The 23,831-nt window shown below is 36.0% G+C and overlaps 1 protein-coding gene across 13 annotated transcripts in view; it reads left to right on the top strand.

Annotated features, from left to right (window-relative positions):
- The window catches only part of LOC134654957 (potassium/sodium hyperpolarization-activated cyclic nucleotide-gated channel 2), a 292,022-nt gene that overhangs the window by 219,281 nt on the left and 48,910 nt on the right, over positions 1-23,831 (top strand). For 11 of the 13 annotated variants that reach the window (XM_063510396.1, XM_063510394.1, XM_063510404.1 and 8 more), the window contains one exon: positions 15,299-15,575. In XM_063510396.1, the coding sequence (XP_063366466.1) occupies positions 15,299-15,575 (277 nt within the window). Of the gene's footprint in view, positions 1-7,671; positions 7,915-10,477; positions 10,635-15,298; positions 15,576-23,831 lie in introns of those variants that run through there. The other 2 variants (XM_063510398.1, XM_063510399.1) reach the window with 2 other exon arrangements.

Here is a 23,831-nt window from a genome sequence, read left to right as displayed (position 1 = left end):
CAAGTAGGTATTTTGGTTACTACACAAGATGTTTTATAAATACAAATGGGGCATATCTGAATCTACAAGGGGTCTGGAAATGTGTTTTAGGAGTTGCGAGACGGGGCCAATTTTTTGAAAAAAAAATAGCCTAACATATTTTTATATTTAGCTGAAACACCCGAAGGTCCGAAGATATTTTTAAAATTCTCAGCTTATTTAATATCATATTAAAAAGACAAAACAAATATGTACCTACATGTACCAACAATCAAAGTCTTACATTAACAACGAAAAATTCTTCCAGTTCTACATACCTACCAGTGTCTAGTCGTGTAGATACTTACACTCCATTTGTATCCTTATACTTTCCAATTTCTTAACCCCAGTCCATATCTTTTAGACTTAACAACTTCGTCCGATTTGGGTGTCGACGAATGAGATACGTCACATTAAAGTTTACTAACAAAACGTCGCATGCCCTTGCAGACCACAGCTGGCCTAATTCCGGGACCTCCCCGTTCTAATCTCGCTTCCGTTCTTAATAAATGACGTTGGCGATTCCCATTCAGAATAAGGCCGCGGGCCGTCGTAAACTCCCGACACATGACCTTGCTAATGCAAGCCACAGTACCTGGTGGCCCAATTCTGACAGTGTCCTTCCCCCTGAATATTTAAACGGGTGATACAACGCCGAGATCGAGGAGGTTGTTCGGTTATGAGCAAAGTTCAAAAGAGGCTTCTTGATTTTTCTGATTTCAATAACAACACGTTTTTTTATTAATTAATTCCTGATCAAATTACATTATGTAAACTGCGTAAAATACGTCAAACTTTGAGATGATTTTCTATAAAATCTAATACTTACGTGTAGGTTTTGCAATCATTTTATTGAAATCCGTATCGTATATAAATTCGATATCAGCAGCATAAAACTTGACCATGACCATGACGCGGCGTTAACCCACATTTTTCACCGAATACCCCACCATTAATTTAATAACTTTAATAAGAAACGTTTAGTATTAATTACATTGCCAAAATACATATGTTGATATACATTCCCACGTAATAATTCAAGTTGAAGGCCACGGCCACTCGTGCGCAAGGTTGCGAAGCTTCCTTCCTCTCGCGAGAGTTGTTTAACTTCAATGAATAATAAAAACTGTCTCCAAGTTAGGGACTGACACTGGCAGTAAACTTTCTTCAGACTTTAATGGAATTCTCTAATACTTCAATAATTACAGTCTTAGAATCAATTAGACTTACCTAACTGATTTGGTTATAGTTGATAGCTGAATCGTTTAGATCTGCAGCAAACGATTATGGTGGTGTTTAATTTTGATTTCAAATTTCCTTCATGATTTTGTTCAATATTAAACAATAGTGTTGATGTATGGTCTATACCAGATAAAAAATTGGAAAAAAACTTTTTGATACAGTCAGCAGCAACATTAGCTAAGCGGACGAGGTGTTCTAAATGATATTGACGCGACTTTATTGTTAAGAAAATAAATTACGCGTCAAGGTAATTTTGAACACGTCTCCCGCTTAGCAACTTCTGCTGCTGACTAGGGAATGCTCCCGGTATACTGAGTTTGTATGGCGAGAACCGGGAATTTCCCGGTTCCGGTACTGTATTTGTATAGAAAACCAGTACCGGGAGCACTCCCTACTGCTGACTGTACGTATCAGATTAATTATCATCATCCCTTCCGACATAAGCCCTGAATAAATCAAACAACCAAAACAGTCTGATGAGCAGTAAGGAAATGTATCGTACATTTTACTTCCGCATCAACCTTTCTCGAGTCAAGCCGCTGATACTTCATCAGAAATATCGCGTTACCGACCCTAAGGCTTATCGTGCGTCATCTAAGGTCAGACGATTGTATGTCACCGTCACCTTTGGTCGGCCCATGAGAAGTCGACCTGCCACACTTATTCAAAAAGACTTATGCGTCACATTGTTCTTGTGTACGTATGTCATTTTTCTGCATTAGGGAGCATTACACATGACACGACAACTTCGAGTTAAGATAAGGCGATCAGCATGCCATGCATTTTTGCTTGCTGGTCATTGACAATCCAATGTCAAAAGTAATGGGCCCTAGTTAGTTTTGGCACGCTGCAACTTTCAACTTTACTTCTTTAAACTTTTTTTTTCTATTTATTATTTAGGGACTTAAATCAGTTACCTGATTATGCCAGCCCCATTATACCTTATACTAGTATTCTTACATGTCTACTTATGGGATAGTATTGTACCGTTTGAAAAAATCTATAACAAAAAAATCTTTACAGTACACTAGTGCGTAAAATAGCACTTTTCGTGCGTATGTCGAAACTTTAAAGTGCCATAAGTACTGTAAAACGTTGTTCTATACACGTGCGAATAGGTAATTCGCAACTCGTGTCGATTTAAAACACTCCCTTCGGTCGTGTTTTAATTTATCGCCACTCGTTTCGAATTTCCTCTTTTTCGCACTTGTATCGAAATAGTTATTTTCGATACAAGTGCGAAATAGTAGCCCCATATGTACTGTAAATAACTATTTTAGCCTCTTCTGAGGTCGGTACAGTTAGGATACTCTGAAAAGCACCTATATCTAATCTATTTACCTTGAGGGTAGTTAGTAACAATTGTCTGTCGCTTTCATTCCGTGCCATGAAGTTATAATGTTTTAAACTGGAGGGAACTGTCACTTTTTTTGCCATACTAATTTGAACCTTATCACAGAGACAGAAACTTGTTCGTACCAGACTAGAGAAAACGGTCCACTTGAGATAGAAAAACCAGAGCCCTGTGTCTCACTCGCACATGTTGCCAATGTTAAAAAGATACCACTGTGGTAGAAATCATATCAATATACTACTGAAATTAATTACCTTCTTTTACAATTTTAGTGCTATATTCAGATTACAGTTCTGATAACTTTTAAGTAATTTGTAAATAATTATGATGTCAATATTATTAACTGATTAAACCAAACATGCGCACAACAAATAAAGCATTTAAATTTAACATGGTAGAAATTGTAGTAACTTTGAATATTAATTGGTATCCCAAACTTTTCGTGTATTTTCAAAATACGTAAATGGCGCCGCTCAGAATTTATTCGTAAAATATTAAAAAAAATGTTTAATTATTTGAGTGACGTAATGAGAGCTATATAATTGCCAAAATTTAAATCCAAAGTCCTTAAACATCACAGATTCATATTTATGTGATTTAAACATAATATTTAATTACTGAAACGTTGGTTCAAACTATTTACATATATGTAATCGATTCTATATAGACTGAACACACATTTCCGTCTGTAGACAAAGGCGGCAAATTTGAAAATTTTGTTGCAATCACAGATCTACGATGAGTACGATGACGCTTACGCTTAATGAATAGCTGAAGTGTGCAAAAGGGAAGCCATCACGTATATGAACACACCATGAGTATGATATTGATAGTGATAGGTAGTTTGTAAAATTTTTAAGAGCATAAATAGTGAACCAAAATGGCCCTTCACACCCGTGCGCGATTCGCGGCGCGAAGCCTCGATTCACGCACATAGTCTAGAGGGGGCTAAAGAGAATTTAGAATTCTCTTTGATCTAACTCTAATATGCTTATCTTAGTGACAAGCGCCTTAGTTAAAAACTGTAATAGACGGGCATACCGGTCCGCGACCCTGGATATCTGTCTCGCTCTCACATATAGCTGTGTTTTTAATGGACGTACGGCGGACCACCTTCGTCACAATTATAGCTGGTCAATCAAATCTTGTCATTAAAAAAAGGCGCGAAATTCAAATTTTCTATGGGACGACATCCCTTCGCGCCTAAATTTTTCAAATTTGCCGCCCTTTTTCTACTGTCAAGATCTGGTTGACCAAGTATAACAATGATCGCGATCCAATACGCTCATCCCATCTGTAACACTGCTTTTATAACTGACTTACTTAATTAAAGTGGTATCCAGACGGGACTGATCAAATCAGTCGATTTGATCAGGAAATTTGCATTCCATAGATAATTACTATGAAAATTGGCATTTATGTGTCTGCACCTGCTGATTCGATCGGAGAATTTCATCAGATTGGCGAAAAATTGTCTTGTCTGGATACCACTTTAGTAAGGTTGTGTGAAGCGTTTTACAGAAGAGAAAAAAATGTATATCTATCCCTTTTCTGGAGCATTTATACTAGCATAGGGAAAAGACAGTATGATTCTCTACGACTACGCACGAATGAGAAAATTTTTTGGCCAAACTATACATTTAAACTTATCCTAATATCCCACATACATATGACTTATGGTCACCCTAATTAGAACGAGATGCAAGGCTCTGGTTTGACTTCTCATGTGGACACACTTTTTGGCCCGTGTACTCGATCCAGTTTATTCTCTAGGTCCGTGTTCCGTGCACATTCCGTCAAAATATGCTGCACATCTTCAACAGAACCGCAAACTTGGCAATTTGGGGATGCTTCTTTTTTCATCAAGTAAGCAAATTTTTTTGACGGGATATGCCCGGAACGCAATCTTAAACCTATCTTAATTAACTGTCTATTTCAATTACTGTTAGTAAACCAAGGTATATGAGGAGGTTCCGTTTGCATCGTTTTGTAGTACCACACGCCTTTTTCTTTGGAACGTTCATCAAAAGAATCTTTATACTTATCGATATGTAAAACGCAGTACGTTTATAGTTGCAAACTGGTTCTACATCTCAGTTACTAAAATGACAGGTTAAGGTACGTCTAACTTTGTAATTAATGCGGTCCAGAACAACACGGCACAAAAATTTAGCTATCGGTATCGATAAAAAGAAATAGATGAATTTTCGTGGGAATCTAACTAACTGTACGTGTAATCGACAACGAAATCGAATAAGTAGATCTATTGGATTATGCTCTTACACTTTGGCTAGACTTTTGAAATTAAATACCAATCTTTACATCATTAAACCCATTTGACCCCACCAAAACCACTTCTTTCATTGATTTGAAAGTAGGTACCTATTGTTTACTTTTTGAATGTACCGCCGGTTGAGTGTATCATCGTACGTCAATAATAGCCTTCGATTAGTTAAATCAGCCATTAGTGACGTACTGTATAATTACATCTCAGCATTTAAGAAAATATTTCGATTTATGACATGTTCATCGGTTCCGCATTATGAAAGCGATTACTCTTAAAATATCGTTTAAAAATTCTAGAAACTTCCTTTATAACTATATAGGTATGTATTATATATCGGTATTGTGCGTGGGAGATGAGGAATATAAATATTTTATATACACGCAGTAAAAACTTTCCTCATAATTTAAGATATCATATAAAATATAATATAAACGTTTTAATTCTATAAAAAATAGGCACGGATAGCAGTGTGTAATAACCAGTGATCGTTAATTTTCCAGCAATTTTGGTGCAGCATTGTTCGTTAAAAGCATCTGTATGCCCTACTCTAGGTGGAATAAATAATTAGGGTTAATAACAGTAATATTAACCTTAACCAATCCTCTCCCTAGAAAAAAAAATAAGAAAATGCTTTATTTTTACTATGCTGCACCAAAATTGCTGGAAAATTAACGATCACTGGTAATAAGCATGGAATAAGTAATTAGGTGGCTGACCATAGGATACACGATGTAATCTCAAAATGTTGATTTAAGGTACCTATCTACACGAGTAGATTTATTTTTTGAGCTAGCAACTGGAGCAGCAAACCCGCAACAGTACTTACAAGTGTCATTGAGTAAGTACAAGCAATTGAGTATTATTTAAAAAAAATTGTACTGATTTGCAAAAAAACAACCTTGATTACTACACACCTAATCATGACCCTGGCGAACCACTTATGTCCACCAGAACGGAAATAGATTAATCACGCAAATCTGTCAATGATCGCAATCGGTACGTAATTATATACTTACCATACAACTATGTAAACTCTTGTGTCGCGTATTACTCAAGAATAATGCGAAGTCGATCTGTGAATACATCAAATCAATTGTCATTGCGTTAAGCTGAGCAATGAGCATAGTGGATGCTATTTACTTGCGTGTGTTGAGCATTGTTGTTTCTATTTAATAGATACACGATTACTAAACGTAGATTAAAAAAACCCTTTTATATTTCATCTTCGTCGTTAACTCGTAATGTTCGTGTCAGAAAGATGAATTGGGCTAATTACGAAAATTGTAGATTATAAAAATGCCACTTCTGTGAAGAATACAATAAATTTTACTACCTTACATATCTATCCCGTTTTTTTTAATTGAGCCTAAATTTAAGTACCCACTGAAAAAAGGATCTGCGAGGGTAAACGTAAAAATTTGCTTTAGATTCCCTTAATTTTGCGATGTCTACAGAAAATAAGCGAGCGAGTTACCTATGCATAGGTACCATAAAATGTATATGAACCAGATGGGTTGATTACTTAGTTTGCATGGTGTACCTATTTATCAATTTACGATCATTCAACGATCAATTGTACTACTAGAGAAATATTATATTTAAAAACTTGTAGACGCAGTAATAAATATATACAGTAGGAAACTAATAATAGCATTAAAAACAACATTGTGACACGAAGCAAGCATTCTTAGCAAAATCTTTCCTGTAGGTAAGTTACGCAAGTACCTACTTGTAGTTAATGAATATACCTAATAATAAGTCAATACTGTGGCACTTTGATTTCCGCTTCGTCGGGCAGTCTAGGAGTTTTAGTATTTACGCAATTATACTGTTTACAACATATTATGTACAAGTTATGTACTGAGACAACTAGGTTATCAATACCTAAGTAAATTATGTTATTAGGTATGTTAGTACACTTATGTACATACTATATACTTATCACTTAGTTTTAATATAGGTACTTATAAAGTTAAATTATAATCATTTATTTACAAACAAGATATATACACTTTAAATAAATGTCATATACTAAGAAAAAGTGACCAAGGCCTCCAGTGCCAAGATATATACAGTGGTACATACAGTACTAAAAGAAATTAAAAACTAGCTTAAATCTAAAATAGGTCCTTGAGGCATTGTACCAAGGATGCTGGCGACATTTCCTCGCTGTATCGCAATGCTGATATTGTCGATACGTTGTGCGTGGTAGCCGCCAGCTCTTCGGTCAAATAGTTTAAAGTTAAATAGATTTTTTAAAATAATTTGTGATTACTTGTTGTGTCACAACAATCTTACCCTATGGACATTTTCAGTCATTATAACTTTTCTACTATAACGACTGAAAGACTGAAGCGGCATTCGAACATTAATAACATGTTATCAGCACGCAGCGGTTTTCGCGATATAACTTAAATCCAAGCGATGACAAAATGAGGTCAATTTGTAATCACGAATCGACCTCCCGGGTATTTCTTTTCCTCCTTTTAACTTTTAAGTTTTTCTAGGAAATGTCTGACGACATCGTAAACTTTGCCAGCCTAAGAGTCGACCGATCGTATATAGTAGCGATACCTACTAGTAATTATTAACTTTGAGTAATAGCAGTGATCTGCTTTATATGTATCTGTTTCGTCAGTCATTGACATTAATTGCTCGTCGGTGCGGGAAAAATATCAGTGCATGGTGTGTTGTAGGCACGGCCAGTCGCCGGTCGCGGCTGCGTATAGTCGTATACCGCACGGTGTTGTAAGCTTATAGTGTATATTTTAGGGGCGCCGGAGTCCGTCCGGCAAGCTCAATCAAACTGCATAGTGGTATGGGCGTCGATCGGTGGCGCGCGCCTTTCGCCCGCTCTCGCCGCGCCCGCGCACTCCCGCGTGACAAAATGACTGACTCAGTACCGTTGTAGTTCGCAAATTAGCGAAAACGTTCACAATGTGTTGTGCGAGATTCACCAACTACTTGTTCCACAAGTTGAGGAAGTACACATGTGGATTTGCGAGCCGGGAAAGTGAGTATTGTGTGTTATCGGTTAGAAAATAAGATGCGTTCGTTTTGTTGGTCGTATCTTTACGGTCAATATTTTGCCGATAACAAATAATCATCCAAGTCAAGTTTAATGTTTTCAGCACTCGAACTATTAATTAATAAAATAGTAAGGAATTCCAACATGCGTACGCTGAATGATCGTATTTGATACGCTCGCACATTTAAAATGACGTTAGGTACACAGCAACGCATGCGTTCAATTATATGTTCGTCGCCGTCTTAACCCCTCGTATGCTTAGACTCGGATCCGTGCGTGGGAATTTTAATCTATTGTTGTAAATGTCAAGGTCACTTTTTCAATGATCAAATTTGACAGGCAGCATACGAGGGGTTAGTCATGGAAGTTTAACGCAACTTTTTCTAGAAACAACTTTCTAGTGCTCATTGGTGTTACTCCGACAAGAATAGACACAGGTTAAAGAGATGCAAAAGTAATAATGCGCTGTTCTACCTACAAGATTCACGTCTACGTGTATAGTTCTTTGTACCTGTCAACACTCACTGCTTACTGAGTAATTACACATACGAGGGCTCTAATTTAATACCTATTTGGTTTTACTGGCCTTTGAATGATTGTACACAAGTAAACTGTTTTTATGTTAGTTAACTAAATTTTTTACTATATTTTTGTCTAGATATAGCTTTATAAAGATGTTAGTTATCGTACAATATGTTAATAATCGTGCGTGTGAAAACTGATCCTATACTTGACCAGCCCTAGGGCTACTAGTAGCACGGTCGCATTTTTATCGTTTATCACCATGCCTGTCACGTTCTAACAAGTATGTAAGTGCGAAAAATGGAACCGTGCTGAGCCCGCTGCATATATTATTTAGCTAAATTTTATTGGTGCAAAAGTGTGTCGTGGAATGAGACGTGTGCTGCGGATTAAAGTACGAAATGTTATTTTTAAGACAGAATTAATTAAGTTAGGTAGGTACAATTTTTTGTGTGTGTTTCAAATTGATTATTAATAGGTATTGGGTTAAGATATGTGTTGTTTAGTAAATACGTAAAAGAATAGTATATGTAGCGATTATTAGGAACTATGTATAATTTGAATACTCCGGAACGGTTCATTATTTTTGTAATATAATTATTGTGCATATTTATCACGTAGCTTGGAAACCTTAACCTTTGGTATGCTTTAGCGCTGACCAGTACGTCTCTGCGTCACGACATTCAACGTAAGCATGTCAACATTAAGTTGATGTATTGAACAGTGCAAATATTACAGTAACATACGAAACTTACCTACTTTTCAATAGGGCCTTTTTCGTGATTTTTCGACGAGCTCGCAAAATCACATTTCCGAAAGTCTTTCTGTTAAAATTGACAAAGTGGATGTGGGAAGGCTCTCGATATGGCTTAATATCTGCTTCCTACCACTATGAAGGCGGTCATTTTGTCATAAACCATGAATCTTTAGGTACATATTTATTAGTTATTTATTTTCATTGACGCAACCCACAGCCACGTGCATGTATCTACAAATAAAATCTTGTCAGATTCGTGATCGTTTGGACAATTTTTTTGCAAGGATAAGTAGTTAGGAAATCAAAGCATCAAAATTCGTAACATAAGTAAATACTTACACTTTTTTTTCTTTTGCTAAAGAACTCGCACAAACAGCCTACATCTAAATAGCCGACGACAAAAACGCGACCTCTGCTAGGCGTATCGAATGTTTTATCCCCGGAACCGCTGCAAAAACCTCAACCTCAACGTACGTCGTATCGCTAAGATCTTTATCTCCAACGTAAACGCAGAATAAAATCTCGCATGTCAATTTTATTTTCAATTGAACAAATAACGTCAACCTTGACACCGCGGCCGAACATTATCCTTTTGTCTCAATTGGCTCGTAATTGTCTCAGACTTCTTCTTGTTCTATTCTAAGACACAATTTGCACCTACGATTGTCTCCAAATTACTCCTTAACTGGATATGAGGGGTTAACTTTGTTAGCTAAAGTGTCGTAGCGCTATGCTACTACTACCCGACCTATTTTCTACAAAATAAGTACCTGTTTAGTTACGTAGGATAACGATCACGTAATACCAATTCTTTGAATTATTATTATTCTTTGAATTATTATATAAACAATGCCCAGAATAACTTCACTAAAAAATGTTTTTAACATGACGGTGGCAAACAAGCGTGTGGCCCGCCTGATGTTAAGCAGCTACCGCAGCCTATGGGCGCTTACAACTCTGGAGTTGCCGACCCCACAAGCTTGCAAGGATTTCTCCTTAGGAGCACTCATAATTTCATTAATTTTATAAGTTACCGGACTTACATAACGAACCGGTATTTTAAAGTCTATGTATCTAGTCAAAAACATTTTTTATGAAGATTAAAGACAACCCTCCAGTAAACATACAAAATTTTAAAAATATGGGTATGACAAATTTCAGCCAAAACGAATGCCAAAATTAACTTGCATTGAATAAATTAAGAATACAAAGTCAATTAAATTATACATAGGTAAGTGAGGAGTGTACGAACTACATTCAAATTGGGAGCTAACATTTTTGTGGCATTTGTGTTTATCTGTGTTGTGTTGTGCTGTGATGTCGGCTCGAAGCTGCATGGGGCAACGTGGCACCCGATTACAACAGTAATCACTAACCACATCGTTCGTTTGTGCGGAAACCATTAAAACCTACACGATGCCAAAAGGTAAGTCAACAATAAGAAGAAACGATGACCAACATTCAAACATAGTTTATGCGTGTAATGGAAATCCCACGAGGATGAGGTCAAATAAACCGCAAAATGCGGATGTAGAAAAGGGGTTTGGCTAAATTAATCAAATATTTAGCAATAGCATGTGAATAGCATAGACAGACACTCGTATGGTATGCGATGTTGTCCAATCGTAAGTGGAATAGAATGTACAAGCTGTTGGTAAGACAAAAATGGTTTTAATAAGTAAAACATGTATTTTCGCATCACCTATTCGAAAAAGGGCTTGTTCTTCCGCGCTAGGAGGGATCAAAGTGGCACTTTTTTGTTCTATGTCACGATTTTTTTTCTTTCATGCATACCTTTTTTTGGCAAATAATATTTTGGAACATAATCATTTCCTCATGGTGATGTGAAAATCAATATGTATCACATGGTAGCAAAATTATTTGTACCTTGGGCGTTAACACTTGAATCCCTCACTACGCTCAAGATTCAATTATAGAATCCTTCGCTTCTTTCAGGATCCAATGTACGCCCTCGCCGTAAATATGTCATTTTGCTCCCTTGTGACACAGTCTACTGTTTTTCGGGATCGAAGTGCCGTAAGATGTTACAGCAATTCTTTTCCTCAAGTATCTTCTGTAAATTACCATGTCCCTCTACAAATGAGTCTATGTGTGTATTAGGCTTAAGTGAATCGTTGGAAGCTTTTAATTGGTGCGGAGGTGGATGCCATGACGCTCACGTGTCCCGGGCTCGTGGCAAGCCAGTCACAAAGTTTAAGGTTACTGCCAATCAACAAACAATCAAGGGATATAACAACTCCGATCTCTGACTATTCGCAAATTTCAAACGTTTAAATTTAATACGGGACTCGAGTAAACTAGCTACAGCTGCTTTGTGAAACATTCAATTCGAACAGATACTTTTATAATGGTTCTTTCTGTTGATAATTTAATTTCGAATGGAATATGACGTTTAATTAAAGTTCGAGTCAAACTCGACAGACAAATTAATTATCTTTTGTAACAGCTGTTACTTGGAAAGAGAAATATATTGATGAATATTACATTGGTCGGATAAACAAGACGAGCTTTGTAATGATCGGTGAGTTCAAATAAATTTATCAACCAGAAAACTAGAGACGCGATTGACGAGGGCAAATTGAATACATAGTTGTTTCTGGACTTTATAATGATACATATACAGATTAGTTTGTAAAGGCAAGATAGGTCATATGACCGTGCGACAATTTTATCGTTAGAACAGTAGAACACTGAGTCAGTTGATTGGCCGTCTCCAGTTACGTCGTTGACGCCATCTGAATCAATGAAGTGCCATTGGCTCATTGTTTAATCGTTTGTTTTATCAGCTGTAATGAACATACTCAACATACCCTGCTCTTCTCTACTTGTATTATATTGCCACCACAACACAAAACTTGGTGTAGCTTGAAGCATATTAAATTGAAGAGCGTACCGTTTTTTGAAATATTCGGACGAGGTTTTCTAGAACCTAAAATATAACTTCAATTGCCTGCTTTTGTAATAATTTATTTATATTCAATTCAACAAAAAAAAACCCTGTGACTCATAACAGTTTCGAACTATAATTGGTTGTGCCCAGAGCCAATCTATTAGAAATTCAAGTAACAAGAATTTATAAAGGCCAATGCAAAGCTAATTTTTTACGTTTTTTGACAACTACGTCTTAATCAACAACTAAGGTACCTAAACACCTAGGCTCGACATGCTAATTTCCAATAAATGACAACTTGCTATTCCTTTAAAGATATCGTGATGAAGATTCAGTTTAAAGTAAAGATGCCATGGGATAGTGATACACTCGGACGTCTCCTTTATCGCAATCTCATGTGAAACTACTCGACTTAAAAAATAGTAAATCGGTAAAGTAAAGTAAAGTATTTATTAATTATAAACTGTGTACATAAGATGTCATATACATGAGATATCGAATAATTCATAATCATAATGATCATAATGGCAAAAAATAGACACACTGCCGTATTCGAACTTCAAGATATTCACAAGAGACGACACGTACCTACTAGATCCATTCTAGATACGTTATAGTTTAGATTTCAACTAGTTCTCTTTTGCAGCGCAATTCGGGCAACCAATGTCACTTTTACGATAGATCGTGTTAGATATCTATTAGATGTGAATTAGATCTCTAAGTAATATCTTGTTTAAATCGTTTAAGAGTATCTCCAGAATCGCGGAAATGTCAAGTTTGACAGGTTAGATCTTAAACATATCGTTATCGTATCTTGGCGATGTCTAAAAGATATCTATAAATGTCTATTACAAAATCCGAATCGCGCCCACAGTATCCCCAAGTTACCTTAATCTTAATTGTTTTGTAATCAAATTAACCTCAAGTAGTAAAGTATTGTGTAAGCATGAAGTGCTGGCGTTATTTCACACTATAAACAGGAAACGGTTTACATTAAACAGTGGGTACAGTGGAAGCGTATGCGGTGGAAAGAACAATAACACTGGCCCCACCGCGCGCTATTGTGTTCAATGTCCACACATTCATATATTTTGGGACGACTGAACAACATATCGCTGCTTGATAAGTTAGTGACCTCGACTATTGTTACAGTATGCTCATTTCATTACCGAAACGAATATTTTTTTTTATGATGCGATTGAACTTGAACCTGAAAAATCTCTAACTTGTGATGAAATAAGTAAAGCGCATAAACTATTAACTATTAAAATTGAGTTCAGAAAGTATTTTAGAACGATATTATTCTATGTAAAAGGTAAAAGTTAAGCTGCAAGTTGTTAGTTAATGCTAAATGCGTGTGCTAAACACATTAGCACTAATTAGCTGAGAAGCAGTGATCGGTTTTTTGGATTCGACATGGGGTGAACGACCTCAATCATTATGTTAGTATGGATATGCCCCGGGAATCCGGGCTTTATGTTGTTAGAAAAGGCAAAAAAATACAATGTGTTTATTTTATTACACTTTAAAACATCTGAAGTAGCTGATAGACGAGTACTTACTCGCCGTTCTTTTGTCTAAATCGAACAAATGAGCACAAGTGTTTACACTGACAGCTCATTTGCTGCCTCCAAAAGCGGCACATTTTGTACCGTTTGGATTTTGTAAGTTCGGCGAGTAAGTACGCGTGTCTATCAGCTAATATATGGTTACTACGGGTTAATTGTTTGAATAAATGAATTCGTTATCAAAAAGTGAATTACACTTATTTCAACTGAGACGTAGTTTGAGAAAAACAATGTCCACAATGTCAAATGGTTTTATTGCTCACCAAAGATATAAAGCAACAACATTAACATTATAAACTTAAACTAAAAATAGTACATAAACAGATGGCCTTACTAACATGCGATTTCATAACCACTATAAATCTCTCCAACAATTTAAAAAATGTGAACTCTTTAGCTTTGATATTCTTACAATAAAATTTAGAAAAACAATATTAATTTAATGTTCGGTTTGTATAAAATTAAAATAAATAATCATTATATTTTCAATATTCGGTTTGTTCGGTATCGCGGGAAACTGTCGTATCTATATTAACTTTTCTACTTGATATCCCGCGAGGGAGAATCCAAATAACCGATCACTGCTGAGAAGGAAGACCTCTTTACAGATCAAACACCTTTTCCAAGAAAAACCACAGACTAACATTTTATTATTTAATTCTATAAGGTGCATTCGGGTAATTCCGAAAGATGATTATGAATAAGTACCTATTTTTTTGATTAAGTGAACATTTTCGAGACCAGTGACTACGAAAGTCCAAAAAACTGTGTATAGAACCTTGCACTAAGGATGGCCGATATGCCATTAGCCGGCTTTAGAAATAGCCAAACCACAAACTACTATTAACTACTATTAACGTAGTCTCGTGTTCATACAGTCATGAATGAATCCCTAAACAATGTATCTAGAAATAGTCTACTGGCCATTTATCTACTCAAGGTTATCGTTGTTTAATTTATATAGGGTGGATATTTTAATAGTTCCGTAAATGAAGCTGCTTAATCCCGCACTGCAACGCGGAAATTATTTTAGGATGCCCTCCTTAATCAGAAAGAATCAGAATCAGAAAAATATTTATTGCCACAAAAAATACCTTATCAACTAAGTACAATATATAAAATTTAAATACTAAAATAGGTTCAAATTAATTAAAAAGATAGGTAATTATAATAATATACGAATGATTAGGCAATGGGCTCCAATCTCAGCATATGCCAAGCACTCCAAGCAGAGGGCCTAGCGCTGGTTTTCAGACTGGCATTACCATGAATGGAAAAGAAGAGGATGGTCTTCTAAGATCATATTCGCATAACGACATGGGATCTAATAGTTGTCCTTACTGCTATTTGCAGAATGTACACGGTATACCTTCTCTGAGCACGATCAATTACTACACTACTGATGATCGCAAAACTGAAGATGTTCCCATGCGATTGAATGTTTTGTTTTTTCCAATACAACAGCGCTAAAGCTACAAGCTAATGTAACCAGACAGCTATCTTATATAAACCAGACGTCATCATCATAGGTGCGTCATATCTAGTGGTTATCCGCTAGAGTGGATATGGATACTCAGTAAACAAAAGTCTAACGCTCCGTTTTTCTTCCAGGCGACGCCGATATGGCCCTAAAGCAGGGCAGCGGCACCGGCAAAGTCCACTTCGGTGGCTTGGACGATGTGTCTCTGTACGGCACACCAGTGGAGCCCGCCCCGCCGGTGTCCGACGCCAAGCAGGGCTTCCTGCGGAACCAGCTCCAGGCGCTCTTCCAGCCCACCGACAACAAGCTCGCCATGAAACTCTTCGGCTCCAAGAAGGCCCTAATGAAGGAGCGCATCAGGCAGAAAGCGGCCGGCCATTGGGTCATACATCCTTGCAGTAGTTTCAGGTTAGTAATATATTTAATGTTTACTTTATATAATATGTAAGAAATAATGTACGTCTAGTGCGGGAATGAGCAATTCGGTCGTGTTTTAATTTATTGCCACTCGTTGCGAATTTCCTACTTTCCGCACTTGTATAGTAAAAAACTATTTCTAAAAGGTCTTATGAAGTTACGACACAGTCGACACATAGTAGTATTTCGTGAGGCCCCATGAGGCTGAAAACTTCATTGTATTTAAAATCAACTCTTATATAGTTACATATTATTAAATTATAAAAAAAAACGAATTTATAGATACCAGTCTCTATCAAAATTTAAAAGAAAGGATTCCGCTTGTCTCACCTGACTTGAAGCAATTTAATTTGTCTAACCTAGCTGGCCTACTTAATAGGTGTATTTATATAATCGGCATCATTGATGAAATAGATTTAGGTACTTTGGTAACTAGGGATGAGTGACACATCATAATTTTAACAATTATATAGTATAGGAGTTTAGGTGTTCATATCATAAATACCTATTTTATAATGCCAAAAAGCTTGAGTAGTACGTGTCTATAACAAATACATATTCTAGTAAATAACACTAAAAAACCAATACAACAGAGTGCATTTTTAAGCTTCTAGTTACAAACTTACGATGAAAGATTGTGCGACAGATCGCTATTGCGATAAACTGTTGGTCGACAGAACGGCTACGCGACAAACTTATGTTCGAAAGATCAAACAGAGACAAGTGGCGCAAACTGGTGTTCGACGGGCGTAAAATTCAAGAAGACGCTTGGTTTAAGACACTCGCAAGTAAGCGTGCCAATCGTCATCAGCCCGACACTTGTTCGCCACGGGTACATTACACCTGCCAGGCCTGTGGTCGTGTTTGCCGCTCCCGTATTGGCTTACATAGCCACGAAAAACGTTGTCGCCCTACCTGACACTGTTTCAATAATCTGTAATAGACTTTAAGGCCAATGATGAATGATGAATATTTTTGCGATCATAATATGTAGGTAATAGGTTTGTCAAAATAGTTTCTGGCGAACAACTGTTTATCGCGATTTCGATATTTCGAACATACGTTTGTCACGTAGCCTTTCTGTCGTACAACAGTTTATCGCAATAGCGATCTATCGCACAATCGTTCATCGCACATTTGTAAATTCTAAGTTCAAAGACGCACTCATACACCCCAAAACTATTTTGGAATATAACTGCAAACACGAACTACTGAATGTGTTAGAAATAAACGCGATGACATAATATATATGATTTTTTAATACGTCAGACATACTTTTATGACTAATACGAGTAGCAGTAATTACCTACTTTGTTCTTGCTCATATTTTAATAACAACGCCTTCACGACTTTCTCTTGAAAGTTGTTAGGAGAGGATGTTGTCAGTCACGATTGTATAACGTTAATTGGATTAAATATCAGTTATTATATCCTCTTTAAATATATTCGGCGTTGCGCGTTGCATTCAAATTTTCTTTTGTAATACTTTACCGCACTCATCGCCTTGAAATATAATTCTAATATATTTTTCTGCATACTCGTACTTTTACAGTTATACAAATTAATTTATTGACTTTGTACATAATGTTTGTTGTGACTATTATAATTTTATTAACTTAGTCCAAATATGACAATTAAGATTTTATTAAGTTTACTTATACACTAACGTTTAATAAGTAAGATCAATTACGCTTGCTTAGACACAAAATTTGCTGACAGCCATTTTATTTATCAACATTTTCATTCGCACAGGATACAATTATAAAGATTATAGTTAAGCGCATTTTTAGATTTTAATTGACAATGACAATTAACCTAACGGACCGTATACCTATTTACTTTGTGCCCGAAACCACTAAAGTAGCAAAATTTAGCCGTCATCAAACGTTTAATAAAGTTGGCCGCTTTGAGTCTATAACAGTAGAAAACTGCTGCTTGTATAATTACAGGCCTGCGTAGCCACTCATAGTCACTTACCTGAAATGATTACTTGGCTTTATTGAGCAAATCTGCCGTCCTAGACTTAAGGGCATATGTGCCAGTAATTATTTAGTAGATATGACCTTTTTCTGCAATACGGCAGTATTAACATGCGGTCGCTACCGCGTTGGCTAGTCCATCAACGAATAGTTTTGCTTTTACAATAGTAGTCTATGATGTATATTATAGTCAACTGCAATAATATTTTACACGACAATTAGAGCGTCATACATTGCAGGTGCCTATACCTATTTCAAAGAATAACAATATCCGTCAACATAAAATTAGATGAAAAAAAATCAACTATTGTCCCTACTGGCTTAAGGTCAACCGAGGTAAATGCCTCTCTTGTGGTAAATGCGTCATTTGAAGATATCTTAGAAACGCAACATATTATAACTATTATAACCGCCTGCATTAAAAGTTCAGTGACTACACTTCAAACAGAGAGGGTTGCAATAGGTAGTTCTAAAATGTTCCGTTTAGATGAAATGTTTAAAATACGCATTTACCTCAAGTGACGCATTTACCTCGGTTGACTTTCTAGCTCTTAAAAAGCGACCTTTTGTGACAACTGACATAACATAAAAATATCAGAAACACGGATATTTTAAATAATAAACAGTAAGCAGTGTTTTGATCTGATTTGCGCTTTAAATCACTCGTTTTGTGCCTATTCCAATTCACATTAATAATGTTCATTTAATTTTGCCGGAAGTCAAATTCATAGTAGGAGCAGCTAAATTAGTAATTGTTAAAACCAGGGGCAATCACGTATTTTCACAGTACTGGTTAGCTGTAGCTGATTTAAAGGTTTAAAGTGTTTAAACTAGCATAAAACTATTTGACACAAACACAATAGTGATAGGTACATCCGTTATACAGTTTATACTTTAAATAAACAGTTCATATTTCGGCGTAACTCATAATAGTTAATACCTAGTAGTAATTTAGAATTGTTGATAAGTACCTACTCGTTTTATGTTTGAAGCGACAGTGACACAAAATTAACTACCTATTTAAGTATTTACACGACTACAAAACCAAAAGTGTAATTATCGAGAATTTTTTTTATCGTCTACCTAAACGTGGATTTACACAAACATTATTAAATTTGAATAGATTGATTATCAATTTGTCACAACATAATTCACGGTCTGTCTGGTAACAAACAATACATACAATCCTACAATATGAATGTTTGGGTTCTTAAATTACTCAATCATGCTAAATTGCCTGAAATTTCGAACGTGGAAAAAATTATAGCCTGGAACATAACGTAAACAGGATCAAACAAAAAAAAAATTTGACCTGATTTTTTTTTTGCCTGTGGAGATGGAGAAAAGTTTTTTTTCGCATCAAAGAAAAATGTCTTCTATATTTTCCTAATCATAACACGTTACCGAATATGCCCGTAAACGGACCCCTACTAATTTTGTTACATCCTGTATGATGTGATGTATAATAAAATAACATCTAGGTATAATTTTCATCCCGAAAATCATTCCCTCGAAGATAAAACAGGACGGGGCCATTTGTACAAGAATGCGATTAATGAATTCCCACACGTGCAAAGTCGCGTTCAATTGCTAGTGAATTATAAAGACCTAATAACCGGTGTGAAATAGAATTGGCATCGGACATTCATTGTTATTCCTCTATATGGCATAGACAATAACCGGGGAATGGAAGTAATACGGGAGCTCCATCGAATCAATCCATTTGCAAGGCAGGCAATGTGGGACGTGCTTTGTACGGCTACGGCGCGGGGCCGCATGCATTGCTCGTTTATAGCTGTAAACCTGTAAACGCATAACCTCTCATTGAATTTGTTCATAAAAGAGACATTGACCGAAGTGGATATGATAAATATTAATCCACCGAATTCCAGAGAAACTCCATTCGCACAAAACTTAGGGACTTGTCTGGTTAATTATAAATGAAATCACTAATGTAACTACAGGGATGTTGTTCCGAAGTAATATGTTTAGACAATTTAAAAAAAATACTGCAATGTAATGATGTGATATATTTTTAGAATAGGCTCAGAAAGCCCTTTCGGTTATTACCACACAAGATAGGTTTCTAAACAATTCCATACAAATAAAGATGACGTCATAACTCCTCTCGTTTTTTTTTTATTTGTTAGTGCTTCGGGTCATATTGTTTCAAATGTCCTAAAGATCGTACCAATTTTCATACGATGTTAAAGTCATTTGCAGCATTTTACTGAATTTAGAGGTGTACCGCCAGCGCTATAAGTTATTCTAATCAGTGCAATATGTATTTGGCTATCTGCCTTCCGTTATAAATTAATAAGGAGGTTTTCCTCCTGGCCCTAAGTATATTTTGGCAAACTAGTAAAGCTTGTGTTGGAATACAAAATAAATAAATACAGCAGGTTAGCTAAAAATGTTACTTGTACTAGAGTACACGAGTACGAGTCAGATTTGTATTGACTAACTATCTAAATGATACCTATTTAACAACCATAAAAACAAGTTTTAAGCAAAAAACGATTAACACAGTATTTGACTCTCATTTCTCTCAGTTGATACGACTAATATTTTTGCGCAAGCAGGATGTTTTCTAATTAGTCATGCATGATACATCCAAAATCCTCTAGCACAAGGATACTTAACGTGACAAATTTATAAAAGATAGTATCTAGTCAACAACGCAAATAATTCTACACACAGGTACATAGATAACCTAAATCATCATGTTAGATATTATGTTTTATCCTAAGAAGGTAAAACGGCAGGTGAGGCCAAAATTGCTATGGGTATCTGACTACCATTGCATGGCGGAGCGTCCATAAATCTCGATTCCCATCGACTTGCCTATTTTTAGAGACATCTGAGCCTTTATTCTAGAAATTCTAAAGAAACAGCAAGCCAAATAAACTTCGGCTTACCTAGTAAACATTTTTAGCACGCCGCTACTGGTGACTACTAGGTACCATGCGGACAAAATCGCTATAATCTGACATATTTAAATTGCTATGGGAATGTGACTACGATTAGCGAGTAGATATTAAGTTACCATGCGGACAAAATCGCTATAATCGGTAGGTATTTAAATTACCATTAAGTGCTACTGTAGCCCTTGAACAACTGTAACCTGTAACCAAGCAAAGGACTCACAAAGAGCTCGTTGTGCCCCTAATTCGCGATTGCTAAATAACTTAACAACCCAAACTCCTTTAAGCGCCAAGCCTCTTAACTATTCCGATGCTACACAATTACGCCGACTCGCTAATGGCGTTGCGTTAAATTATAATGGGTTAATTGCTTTCATTCATCACATACATTTTGAGGTTTTTACCCCGCAGATTTATTTATTAAAATTATACATTAACATCTCATATAAACTATACTTCATTTCTTTTATCAATAGATCTATGACGTAGGTATTTAAAGTTTGATAATGATTTCATAAATCCAATGCATTGGTAAGTATAAGATTGCCATAAAGAATACTTCCTCTAATTCAATAGTTTTATGACAAGGTACTTAGCACTTAGTTTCCGTTTTATTGAAACAGGTCTTTCTTTATGTTGCAATTTTTATCTACTCTCCTACATATTCGTTATATTACGTATAATTAATAGATATCCGGGTTTCCGTGGTACCACTTTCATTTACGTCGATAAATATTCTAAGAACCGCATAGAATCCATTACATTTTATTATGACTTCCGTTCTATAGAGCAAATCGCGTTGTCTGTCGGCCAGCGCCAGCGGCGGGGTGACAGCTTCCGCCCGATTGGCTCCGTCTCGATTAGATAAACAGCCTGAACAGATAATATAGGTAAAGGATTGAGTTTATACCTGATTTGTTTGAAAAAAGTGATCACTGACATTTCAGAAAGAGAAGAGACGCGGCCCGTGAGCTTATAACTCGTATCTACGATCTCTAATAATACCAGTATTGGCTTTTATTCTGTTACTCGTATGTAGGTGACCGTAACAATTAACGAATTTAGATGCTTTGATTTTGTAATAATACATAATTACATATGTATCTAAACAATGTATTAAGCTAATGTCAGTCACTATACCTCAGTTCATCACATATATTCATCTCAACATAGCCGCAATGCGACACAATGTGATTTAAACAAACATCAACAAAGTAATCAAACTCATTGCAGTTTATTGGCAGAACAATGCAGAATAGGTACGCAATGCACAATAAGATCTCAAAGACGCACGCCCCTATTCCAATACAAATTCAATTATCCAATAACAGTTTATAAAGACTCAGGAAATGCGTGTAAGAAGGAGATACAACCAGTTGAGATTGCCGAGGCAAATTGTCCAATGTCAAGGGTGATGTCGACGCAAGGTCCCGCAGTCTTCCCGTTCGACGACAAAAGCTTTTAGTGATTTTGCAATGTGTTTTTATGTGATTGAGTTTATTAACTATATAGTAATGTTATAATGCTTACTCAGCCCCTGATGCGTGAATAATTAATACGAGTATTCTGAAATTTGAATACAGCCCGTGCAGGCCTTGTAATAATATCATTGCTTGACGCGCACAGAGAACATTCGATTTTGAAAAGCGCAGTATATGCAGTATATGATGTAAGTATGTGATTATGTGCAGTATATGATGGCGCATATATTGATTTGACTGATTAGTAAGCTCGCTTAGCTTTAAAATTTGGAATAACAATTCCACTTTGTGTGACTTAGGCTTTTCGTCTTGTTTTTATAAATCGACCTAAATCCTCGATAAACGATGCTACGACGAACAGTCAAGTTACACTTTATTTATTCAGGCGTAGATTAACAATGCCTTCGTCTGTATTAAGCCCACATTTGTTTTTGATTTTGATAAATGTCGTAAATCACATTACGACGGAAGGTACGAGTATTTCGTCTTATTTTGTCGTAAGATTATCGTCTTTATGTAAATGATTTAGTGAGATAACAATGTAAATGATTGTACAAAATTCCTAATCCAAAGTATGTACAAAAATACAATATCGTAATCTCAATGCTTGTGCCAGCTCGATGAAATTACGAAACGTATCCAAATGCTCGTCACATGGGTATGTGTTGAATAAAATAATGCTGAATTTTACTTTACTTACTTTGTGTACAAAAATTAACTCATCGCAACCGAAATACTTAAGCTTTTTTTTATTCGATCTTTTCTCGGTCATTTAGATGTAAGGCAAAAAGTCATAATAATATGTATATGTCCAAAAGAGTCTCACGATGACTTTCGCATTTCGACTTGAGACAAGTGTGCGTGTCGCGGTCAGTTTCGTGCAGCTCGATACATAATTACAAAAGTATACGCACTTATTGTCACGCATATACGCATTGGAGTCCTTTACATTTATTTATTCCTAATTACTAAATTTATTCATTTCGTTTAAAAAAACTCGCTTCGCAATTCACTTTTATGTACTGATGGAATCCATTTATCTATCTATATATCACAAAAATTGCTTATTCAACTATATTATGTAAATCCGATATTTTTATTAAACCATTGAGGTCAATGAGGTCATTTGTTGGAAGCATCCAAACGAAAATATCCTAAAATGTCACACCAAACTTCTAAGAAGATATTTTATCACTAGCTGAGAAAGGACGAAGCTAAAGCTAATTCAGTAACTTTCGTAATACTTTGTTAGACGTGCCCTGATAAGTAGGTCAGCCTTATAACCTGACTGTAAAAGCTGACAATGAAAACTGTTCCCATTTCGATTTTAACACGCTTCAATTAATTAAGTCATTAGTTCAGTCAGTCAGAAATAATTGAAGTACTTACGTTTCTGTTTCTGTTTTGCTTATTACACATTTGGTTAAGGATTTATCATTACATTTTGGATATGTTTTGCGGCCAACAGCCTGGTCTGTCCTGGGGGCTATTTTAATTGTGAGACCGATATGAAGTGCAGAAGACGTACTTAAGCTTCATTACTACATTGAGTCGAGTAGATGTAGTTGATAGAATGACCAAACCAGTATGGTAGCCCGAAAAGAGACTGGAATTAATTTAAGGGTCGTACTGTCTTTTATTTAAAAAAATGAGCTTGTAAGTCTGTATCCCCCAGAAGCGTAGCGAGTAGGTTTGGATCATAATTCCAGTTTACTAAGGACGAAGTTACAGTCGAGATAAAATGTTATGTGTATGTGAAAATGTAGGATCGCTGCAAGAAATGACCGTTTGGATATGTTTGAGTCGGTGTACTTCCGTTTGGCCCAAATACATTTCGCCAAATTTCACTTCCCAACAAACTTA

The sequence above is a fragment of the Cydia amplana genome, chromosome 16 (genome assembly GCF_948474715.1).
Source record: "Cydia amplana chromosome 16, ilCydAmpl1.1, whole genome shotgun sequence".
NCBI lineage: Eukaryota > Metazoa > Arthropoda > Insecta > Lepidoptera > Tortricidae > Cydia > Cydia amplana.
This window is presented reverse-complemented; position numbering and strand designations above follow the sequence as displayed.